This window comes from Nannospalax galili, unplaced genomic scaffold, assembly GCF_000622305.1.
Source record: "Nannospalax galili isolate Female #2095 unplaced genomic scaffold, S.galili_v1.0 scaffold334, whole genome shotgun sequence".
In the NCBI taxonomy this organism is placed as follows: Eukaryota; Metazoa; Chordata; class Mammalia; order Rodentia; family Spalacidae; genus Nannospalax; species Nannospalax galili.
Genome location: NW_008336888.1, coordinates 1,505,739 through 1,517,150, shown reverse-complemented (window position 1 = coordinate 1,517,150; position 11,412 = coordinate 1,505,739). Strand labels below are relative to the sequence as shown.

Sequence of the window (11,412 nt, the reverse complement as noted above, 5' to 3'; positions counted from 1 at the left end):
CCACCTGCCTCTGCCTCCCGACCGCTGATTAAAGGCGTGCGCCACCACCCAACCCAAATTTTTATAAAGGGCAGGCGGCAACTTTTCAGCGGTTCCTTCCCGTCCTATCTGAAGAAGTCCCATCCAGTCACCACATACACACTGGGGTCCCCAAGCTACCTTAATTCTAGAAATACTAAGTATCTCTCAAGTGCTGACATTGAGATGTACCTGCTGGGATCCTAATTCCCACAATGCTCACAATTGAGGAGGGGAGGCTCAAGATTTTCTCACGTGCAGACCATTTTAAATCCATCCCTGAGATCCCTTTCCATGTGGTAAGGAGCGACCGTCACTCCTTGGGTTAACCCATGGCTCCTTTCTGGTTCACTGGGACAAGTGCTACCCGCACACTAGATCCGGAGGGGATGGTCTGATGCTTGTACCGACACGCGGGGAACCGGTGAGGTGGGGGGTGGGGACGGCGGGCCGGGGCCGGGGCCGCGCAGGCGGGGAAGCGCTGCACCTGCCAGGGGCGGGAGCCAGGTGCCCGGCGCGCTGGGTTCCCGCCTGGCAGGAAGAGGCTGCGGCCGCGGGCGGAGCGGCCTTGAGGGGAGCGAGTCCTCATGGCGGCGAAGGCGCCCGCGGGCCCCGGGGACGATACCTCGGCCATCCTGGACGAGCTGACTCGGAACTTCACCTACTGGGCGCCGGGCGCGGGCAACGGCTCGCTGTCGAGCGAGTGGTACCGCAGGAACCAGGTAAGGGCCTCCCGGCACCGTCCGCCCGCCCCGCGCAGGCCCCAGCCGCCGCCTGCCGCGGCCCAGCGCCTACACTGCTGGGAAGAGCTGCCTAAGGTGATAGCAGGCGTCCGCCGTCCCCGCGGCCGACCCCAGCTCCTTCCGGGCCTCCCCAGAGCCTCGCGCCTCCCCCGCAGAGAGCTGAGGGCTGTGGGAGCGAATCTGCACTCATTTCCACTCCTTGATCCTTTCACAGTTGTTTTTTTCCTTAAGTGACAAGGTTCTCAGAAACAGGAAACTCATTAAGGGCACGGTAATGTCAACTCTGCCGATGCTCTGCCTGTGTGTCCCCAAGGCCTCTACCTAGCTCTTGCATTTCAGTGAGAGAAACACTGATAATCTCAGGTTGCAGTTCTTCATCACCCGCCCCTTGGGAAACATCGTCAGCCCAAACAACGCTGGTTTATGCCAGAAATGTACATTTCAGAGGATCAAAGGGGATTGGAACCGCCCATTTATTTTTGGGTGGCTCTAAGATCGGGGAAATAATAAATAAATAAATAAATAAATAAATAAATAGCTCAGGCCAGCCCTGCCTCTAGCAGCATTTATATTCTTTCAAGTAGGGGCAAGAGAGATTTGATGGAGTAGGTTTCCTGTTTTCCTAAGGGTATTACTTTGTTCTTGGTTTTAAACAAAGCCATGAATCTTTTTATTTTACAAGAATATAGCCATAAAATTTTGTTGATACTGATCTAAGTGGGGGGATTTTTAACCAATAATCAAAGATTAGATCCCTCCTATGCTTGAAAAGTATCTTGAATATTAGTTTTGAACTCAGAGGGTGATTTTATAAAGAATAAGCCTGTCCACCTTATTAATTTTCAAGAGGAAAGATTATTGCTCTAAGTCTGTTTTGCCACAAAAGATAATAAAATGAGGGAATTTGGGGAGCCTGTCCTTCCAGCCACAAAATTACAAAGAGCGGACTCGCTTTTCATGAGAACTTCCTTGAATAGATGTTCTATTACTTGCAGTAGACACATTTCCAATAAAAGTTTAAGAATGAATAATCTGCTCTTGGTAAAGATATTATAGTCAGAAGATGTGACCAACCATGGCATCATCTGAAACAGGAAAATGTTGTTTTCACATAGGAAACTTCTGCAGTCATTAGTTTTCTTTAATGTTTCCTGGAATTCGTGATTGTCTTGGCACTACAGATTATCATGTGACATCAAGGTGAAGCAAACAATGTTTGCAAGGCTTCACTTGCCTTTGAGAGCGCTTGCTTATTCAAGTCAGAAAGGTTGTACCCAGAATACGCTAATTGAATCACTGAGCTGACACCTCAGCCATTGCTGGTTTGAGATAAGACTCTGCCAGCTTTTCCCATTAGTGTGCAAAGTTAGGCCATAGTATAAAACCATAGTATTTTATCCTTTTGCTTACTGTTGAAAGAATAATTACTTTTGTTTCAAGTGAAAGTACAAATTGATTTCTAAAAACCATTCAACAAACATTTTATTGAGTGCCGCTAGTATTGGCCAGGCCAGCCAAAGTAAAATGGAATATTAACTTTTCCTTTTTGACACTCACCGAATAGAGATGGCTGGATATGGGGGTAAGTTCTAGAAAAACAAAGTGTGAGATATAAGATCCTGAACCCCACAATCATAAGTTGCTTTGATAGCAACCATCAAGTTAGGCCTGGCTTTATGAGGTTGGTTTCCCTCAGTTTTACCACATCTGAAATACTTGCACAGTGCTTGTTTGTTGATAGCCCAATCCTCTGTTCATTTCTCAGTGATTCTCATCAGAGCTGATCAATTAGCCTTCCTCCATTGGAAAAGGCTGACACCCAAGAAGTGTTTACATGTGGCAGATAAATGTTTGCCAGTGACTTCTTAGAAGCAGTGTCTAAGAGACGTGAAGGCCCTGAAGCAAGATATCTCAAAGCAAACAAAAACTATTGAACCCAAGGAGGATGTCCCAGGGGGCCACTATGAAAGCCCACCCTACTTGGTACAATTTTTAAAAAGCCCTGCTAAGGAAGTTTAGATACAACAGAGTTCTATCAGCATAGTTTCTTTATGTTGTAGCCATACATTTTCAGTAAAAGCTAATGTTCCTAAGATGTTTATTGAGCTCACTGCTATGTGCAAAGCACTGCTACATGGGAATATTCAGTGTGGGCCAAGACCCAAACCTTCCTTCCAGGAATGTTATTAGGTAATTGGGAAGATGTAACTCCAAAACAAGGGATATGTGGTAAGTGTCGTGTGAGTGATGTTAAGTCCTATGGAAATTCAGAGCTAGGTAGCTTTTAGTCAGGGCCATCATGGATGTGTTTGTAGAGAAAGGTTGTTTGAGCTGAACACTTAAAAGATAAGTGGAACTGCTTGATAGGAGTACACAGGTGGAGGTTATCCAAGAAAGGGTAACCCTGGGAACAAGGAACAGTCCTCATCTCTAAACATTCCTATGCCTAGAGTCTGATTCAATGGTAGTTGTGGTTGCCCTGGAAAATGGAGACTGTAAGGTGGGAATAGGGTTTAGGGTTTTGGCTCTGGTCCCATGTTGTCTTAAAAGACTAGAAAGGAAGTTTAGGCTTTATCTTGTAGACAACTGGGAGTCACTGAAGTTTTTTGAGCAGGGAGTACAGTACGAGAATCAAAACAAATTAAGTAAAAGAAATTTAAATCGTGCTTAGCAGGAAGCATAGGCCTCAAACTGGCCAGATGTGAACTAAATCTGGTACATAACAGATGTGATATGTCCACTTTGACCTTCAGGGAAGTTTTAAATTGTTTAATACATTGCCAACATTTAAAAATGACATTAGCTATAAAATTTCAAGTTTCCTTCATCTCCATAAATATTACAAGTTCTAGTACTGGAGCCTGAGGAGATGGCTCAGTGGGTAAAGCACTTGCCATGAAACAGGAGGACTGGAGTTCAGATCCCCAGAATCCACTTAAATGCTACGTGGATGTGGCAGCCCTTTGTCATGCCCTTGCATTCTGGAGGCTGAGATTCCCAGAGCAAGCTAGCTGACTAGTTAAATCAGTGAATTCTGGGCTCAAGGGAGAAATCCTGCCTCAATATATAAAGTGGAAAGTCATCAAGGAATACACCTCCTTGTACATACCCACACACCAGCACATGCATATGCACACCACACATACAATACACATGCAACAAAAAAATTTTAGAAACAAAAGAAGAGGTAGTACCTCTTTCACACAGGATCACAGTGACTTCCCCACCCTGACTTTTCTCTTTGCTTTCCTTTTCTCCTTTCTGCTGACCTCTGTAAGCATCTGATTTGAGAAGTTACTGCCTTATTCGCTGTGAACTAGCTGACTATGCTTGACTGAATCCATTCATTTCTCCAGGCCCATTTTCTTGCTGGTAAAATTGGGTTTGGAGTAGAAACTCTGCATACCCTCTCCTACTGTGTGGTTAAAGGACCAACCAGCACAGAAAGATGAGAGGGGAAATGGATCAGAAAGGAGGAAGGTAGGGATGGTTGCAAAGGAGGATTTTTGTTGTTCCATCTTTAAATGTATGTATGTTGCTTAAATTCTCAAGGATTCAGTTCAAAAGGTTTACTTTGCATAGAGTGAGATGAAAATTCTGAATTTTTTATGTCCTTTATTTGAACTTTTGGTTCTTGATGGCTTGAATTTTTTAAGTCAACATATTTAAAGGAAAATTGATACAACTTGGCAGGGAAGAGGCAAAGTGAAGAGACTGACATTTGTTATGCATTTACTATGTGACACTTTATAGCTGTTATCTCATTTGAGCCCCCAACAAACTCGTAAGGTACACATTATCCTCAATGTTCATGTAAGGCAATGTGTAGAATAACTTGCCCCAAGATCTTATAGCAAATGGGCTTAGCAGCGGCAAAGCTATTTTTATTCCATGCCTGAAGTCCATTGCTGGAGATGAAGCTTGAGAAGAATGTGGTGGTGAGAATCAATGTGAAGTCAGAAATGACTGTGGCTTGTCTCACTGTACTTAGGAAAAATCCCAGTGAGTTTTACATTGCCCTTTTATTGATTTTTGCATTGCCGTCATCCATCTTTCTCCCAGTGACTGCATATGACTGTCTCCTAAAGAAAGAAAGCACAAGCATTTTCAAATACTCAAAGGCCTGGGTAGAAGTTGCTGATTATTTCCATATTCTTGCTAAGAAAATTCATTTTTTTTTGTTTATACAGTTTTTTCTCCCTTATGCATCTACTGTGATAGTCTTCTTTTACCAGACTTTCCTGGAGGTAAATATATGGAGCATCAAGCAAAGCTTTAAAAAAAAAAAAAAAAAAAAAGGAGAAGAAGAAGAACTTTTTGTTAGAAGAACTGAGTTTTAATGTTCTTGTGAATTTGGCAGACCAGATATTTGCATTTAAATCTACCTGACACCTTCCTTATGGCTCGATTCATATTAGCTACTTATAATATTTGCATTGCTTGATTCTGCCAAATCGAGGCTATAGGAAACTTTGCCAGGTTACAGATTTAAATGGCCTGGTTTCTTCAAAAATCATTTTTACAAGAGAAAAGATGGGAAAGTATGGATGGGGAAGGAAAATTTAGATTAAAATAGAATTAAAAGATATAAAAAATAGGCCAGATATGGTGGCTCATGACTTTAATCCCAGCACTGGGGAGGCAGAGGCAGGTGAATCTCTGTGAGTTCAAGCCACCCAGGTCCACCTAGCAAGTTCTAGGCTACCCAGTGAGACCCTCTCAAAACAAATAAACAAAAAACAACAACGAAGAAACCCCCCCACACACACACACACATAAAAGGAAAAAAAAAGACATCATTCAGCTACAGTGTGTAGGAGCACACACGTGCTAACTTTACAGGAATAGCACAAAAGAGACCGCCACAAAGCCAGGCCAGTGCTTCTTTGGCAGAAGGATGGGTGTTGTGATGGTGCAGAGCAAAGACAGGCATTCTGGGGCTCGATTTCTGTTTCTTCATCTAGATGATTGTTGTCAGGGTGTTTCTCTAATAATTTGTTGCAATAATTTTTTCATCTAGATAATTCCCTTTGCAGTTGTCTATAGCTTACAGTTATATATATTTTTTTATCTTTTTGAGACAGGGTCTCCCTGTAGCCCCAGCTGTCCTGGAACTCACTATGTAGACCAGGCTGGCCTTGAACTCACAGAGATCCACCTGCCTCTGCCTCCTGAGTGCTGGGATTAAAGGTGTGCACCACCACGCCCGGCACACAGTTATAATTTTTTAAGTTTAGAAGAAAACAATATTAGCATTGGTATTTCTCCTTAGTCTGCATGCCTCACCTGGGTGGTGTTAAAAGTATATACCATATTTCTTTTGTTTGTTTAGAGGAATTATTTCAGTAGTTTCTTTCTAAAATGTTGGTGGTTGTTCAAATTGGCCTTTGAGAACTCACCATGGTAAGAATGAGATTCTCAAAGCTATCCCTTTTCCTTACGTAGAGAATAGGTATTTTTATTTTATTTTATTTTATTTTAAAATTTTATTTATTATTTTTATTTTATGTGTATGAGTGTAATGCCTGCATGTATGTAAGTGCAACTGTGTCATTAGTTCCCCATGGAGGTCAGAAGAAGGTGTCAGATACCTTGGGACTGGAGTTACAGACAGTTGTTGCCCGCCTTGTGGGTGCTGGGAATTGAACCAGGGTCCTCTGCAAGAGCAGCCAGTGCTCTTGACCACTGAGCCATCTCTCCAGCCCCTAGGTATTTTTTTTTTATAGAATAATTTTTGAAGCTCTGCTACTTTACTAAATGTGGTACCAAGTTTTTTTTATCCATTTCTTGGCATTCTGTGCTGAAATAATAATATATACTTATAGGGATGTCGTAAGAATTAAATAATGCATGTCAAATGGCAAAGTACCACTCACATAGAAGTACTAGGTAAGCACTAACTATTAGTAGTAGTATTACCAAAACCCTGTGTTATAAGAAAGGTCATAAAATATGTATATCCCAATCAGTAATTTAGAGACTCATCACAAATGGAAATAAGAAAAATCGGGGACTAGAGAGAAGGCTCATGGTTAAGAGTACTGGCTGCTCTTGCAGAGAACCCTGGTTCAATTCCCAGCACCCACATGGCGGCTAACAACTGTTTGTAACCCCAATTCTAGGGTATTCAACACCCTCCTCTGACCTTATTAACATTTGACAGAGGTGTTAGTGGCAAGAGTGTAATCATGTTTTGTGTATTCTGTACGAGGACAAGCACCCTCAGCCTGGGAAGGGTTAATGTTAGACTTTATTAATTTTTCATTTTTTATTTGTGTGTGTGTATTTGTATATATGCACATGTGTGTGCTGGTGAGTGTACACGTGTATATACATGCATATAGAGGCCAGCGGTCAGCATTGAGAGTCTGAGTCTTCCCTAGTTATACTCCATGGTTTTTTGTTTGTTTGTTTGTTTGTTTGTTTGTTTGTTTTTGAGATAGGCTTTCTCTGTAGCCCCAACTGGTCTGGAACTTGCTAGATAGACCTGTAGACGAGGCTGACCTTGAACTTACAGAGATGTCCCAGCTTCTGCCTCCTGAGTGCTGGGATTGAAGTTGTGTGCCACCATGCCAGCTCCATCCTTTTTTTGAAATAAGGTCTTCCACTGAACCTGGAGCTCAGTTCATTAGACTGGCTAGCCAGCAAGTCCTGGAGATTCATCTGTCTCTGCCTGTGCCATCACAGCCAGCTTTTTTACGTAGGTTTTGGGGATCAAACTCAGACCCTCATGCTTGCATGGCAAGCACTTTCCTTTTGAGCCACCTCCCCAGCCCTTGGCTTGGGTTTTTGTTATTAGTTCCTATTTTCGTTTTGCTTTTGTCCTGAAGAACGAATGTTCTTCAGTTTATCCCTTTTATTGACCACCCAACTTTGCCTCATGTTCCAAATGACTTAACGTTTTACAGAGAGTGCTTTTGCCCCCCTTTGTTATTTGCCCAGCCCACAGTCACTCTTAGCATGGTCTCCTGTCATCACTGGCACATAAGAGGAGATGTTGACTGATGGTCCCTCATGTAAATAAAGGTGAAATATATATATATATATATATATGTTTAGTCACACACTCCACCCCATTGGGGGGTTGTATTTAGTCATGATTCCTTCAAAGACCCACCCTGAGCTTGGCAAGTCACCCCAGGCCTGTGCAGAATGAATGTCAGCTGTCTACTGTGGCCTCAACTCTGACTTTCTGATTCTCTAGACTACCCATTCTTTGTAATTCTCAAATTGTTTCCTTCTTTTAAGAACTTGGACCACGAGCCTGACCACTTTAACTTTTAATGAGAGTTGGTCTCTCTTCTAGCTTTTGAACTAGCCTTTCCTACCCAGAATGCTTTGAAAGATAAGGCTTAGACCGCAACTTATGCAAAACTTAACTTTAACTGGATTAAATAATAGAAATTAATCCATTTGGATGACGTATAGAGCTAGAATAATTCTGGGTTCACATATGCGTTGATACAAAGTCTCTAACCATATGGTGAGCATTCACTTTCATTTTCCGTGTCTGTTCCTCAGGGTTGTTGGTGCCCCCTGCAGCAGGCTCACCTTTCTAGGCTACATATTTTCTCATTCCAAGGAGAGAAGACCTAATGAGAAAACATGAGCTCTCATCCTACTAGATGAGGTTCCTGCCCTGTCCCATATCAGTCATCCAGGCCAGAGGCACTGGGCTTGATGTTCTGAAAGTGCATGGGTCCCCTTGGGAAGCCCTGGATCCTCCCATGAAACAAGAATCATGTATCAAAGAGGATTCTGTCTGACGTAGCAGTTTTCACCAGGTGGGCTCAGCCCCTTGTGAATCACAGCCTTCACAGGCATCCTGTGGACTAAGCACACCCTACCTCATCCACACACTCCCCCTTTCTATATCCTAGCTCACATGAGTATACTCCTTCCTGAAAAAAGAGCTCCCACTTAGCCTCCTTGTCTTTGTGCATAAGATCCGAGCAGTCATCTCCTTAAAAGCTTGCATTATAGGATTCATTTTTGAATCATTTTAATTGATATTATCTCTAGGCTATGACTTATTTCTGTGTTCTATATTTGTCTCCTCCCTACCAAAGACATTCTGGAAAAGCCTCTGTCTTAACTGTTGAAGGAAAAAAACTGTTGAAGAAGCTTTGTCCACCACTCAACAGTGAGGACCCGAAATGAAAGCAAATGATCCACCCAATAAAAATCGTGAACAGAATGCCAGGAGTCCTCTCAATAGGGTAGTGTTGGGCAGGGATATCAAAGGCAGAAAACATGGAGTATGACCCCAAAATTTAGCTATGTTTTTGTGACATGCGTATGTATTTGTGTGGGGGAGAGTGTGGGGAGGGAGGGAGGGAGGGAGGGAGAGAGAGAGAGAGAGAGAGAGAGAGAGAGAGAGCGCAAATGCTTTTGAAATAGTTGAAAAACTTTCCTAAAAAGCCAGAATTTTAAAATAGCAGTACCATATGATCCAGCAATCCCACTTCTTGGTATTTACCCAAAAATTGAAATCCATATGTTGAAGAGATATCCACTCTGCCTCTTGTGTTCATTGCAACATTATTCACAATGGCCAAGTTAGGGAATCAACTTAAGTGTCCACTAACAGATGACTGGATAAAGAAAATGTGGTGTATAATAATATGCACAATGGAATAGTATTAAACCTTAAAAGGGAATGAAATTTTGTCATTTTCAGCAACATTGGAATTAGAGAACATTTTGCTCAATGAAATAAGCCAGGCATAGAAAGACAAATACCACATGTTCTCACTTATATGTGGAATCTAAAACAATTGAACTCATAGAAGCAAGAGAGTAGAATGGGGTTATACAAGCTGAGAGGTGGGAGGACCGCTGAGACGATGGTCAAAAGGCACAGAGGCTCAGGAGGAATGGGGGCAGGTTGGGCTCTATTACATAAAGGGTAAATATAGCTCATAGTATATTGCACATTTTACAATTTCTTTTTTAAATATTTGATTTATTATTTTTTATGTGTATGAGTGTATTGCCTGCATGTATGTAAGTGCATCTGTATTGTGCAATGCCCACAGAGGTCAAAAGAAGGCATCAGATTCCCCTGGAACTGGAATTATGGATGGTTGTTAGAGGGATGTGGGGGCTGGGACTTGAACCAGGTCCTCTGCAAGATCAGCCGCTGCTCTTAACTGTTGAGCCATCTCTCCAGTCCCAAAAATTTCTAAGAGTAAATTTCAAATGCTCACACCATAAAAGTGATAAGCATTTGAGGTGATAGATCTACTTTATTTAATTATCCTACTTTCTATTCATAAATCATAGATCTTGTATACATTGTTAATTCATAATAAGAAATTTAAAGTACTTGAGAAGCATCATCTGAAGGCATGATCTTTGTTTATATTATCTGACTGATTATTTACATGAAACATCCAGGACTAACATGGTACTGTAACATGGACTGTGAATAGGCAAGCCAAAACAGAGAGGAAATATTATTACACACCTTTGGTTGTGGCTTCCTGAATAACAACAGTAGAGAAATGAACAGTTCTTTGTGAACAAGAGTCCAGCAGTCCTCTCCTTAGCAGCTGCCGCACCCACAAAGTGGAGCGTGTTTGTGATTTACATGCAGAGTCTTTTATGAGTCCATTGAGTCAATTAAAAGTTACCATTGATGAGTCCTATGGGTTTCATATGTGTGTTGTCTATGACGTTTGTTGAGATCTGGCTTCTGGACCAGAGGAATGGGAGACTATTATCAGAACATGGGTTGGGATGCAGGAGATATTAGCCTAACTTTGAGGACTGGCCTTTTAGAGGCAATGAAAAGCCCATATCACAATGTGCACAGCGTGTGGCAAAATTGATCCCTGCCTTGGTTTCAGAAAGATCTAGTCTGATGGGTGTTGAGAGCCTCAGGAGGCTCTGACAAAGATCAGTTAGTGTGTGGCAATGTTATGTGCCCTCCCAAAAGTAAGGTGGAAACTCACCCAGTGACTAGACAACAGTTTCATGTTAAGGGAAGGTTGCTAGCAAAGTACACTGGAGTTCAAGGCAGGCTTTGTTCCCCCAAAGAAGTATGTGCTCAGGAAACCAAAGCTGGTGTGGAGGGAAGCTTTGCTGCCAAGTGAGCTGACAGCATCATTCGGCTTTAGGTTAACAGTTGCTTTCTAACCCCTGAACTGGGTTTGCAAAGGGAAGCCTGCAGGCCTGCTTCTCTACAAACAAAGCATTACTGGTTTTTAAAAAATTATGATCGTTGATCTGGGTGTAAACAGTAGCATTCTTTGTGTTCATTGTGTCTGTCAGAATTTCAAAGATTCCCTTCCCAGTATCAGACAGGAATAAGTTGTTTTGTAATAGAACAGAGTTTAAGATTTCCTTAACTGAACTCTTGCCTTTTCTTACCTAGCGGTCTCCTACAACGTGTTAAAAACCTCCAAAGGATGTGTTATTAAATATACTCCTTTTCCCATAAATTTGTTCTGCTGAAACTTAAATTTCTCAGAAGTAAAAAAATGTGGTGACTTCATAGTAAAACTTAAGCTAGTCTTGGAGACATGTTCTCTAGTAAAAGACAAAATTTAATAGTTCTTAATTGTATAGGAAGGCAATATGTTGGGTTTCTCTGCCTAGGTTTTAAGGTTGATTAGAAATTGGCATGGAGCAGCTTGTGGAATAGCCA

At 42.1% G+C, this 11,412-nt stretch overlaps 1 protein-coding gene across 1 annotated transcript in view; it reads left to right on the top strand.

The window, feature by feature from the left end:
- Positions 1–415: 415 nt before the first annotated feature.
- The window catches only part of Nipal2 (NIPA like domain containing 2), a 96,225-nt gene continuing 85,228 nt past the window's right edge, over positions 416–11,412 (top strand). Inside the window, exon 1 of the mRNA XM_029562790.1 lies at positions 416–740. Coding sequence (XP_029418650.1) covers positions 416–740 — 325 coding nt within the window. The remainder of the gene's footprint in view (positions 741–11,412) is intronic.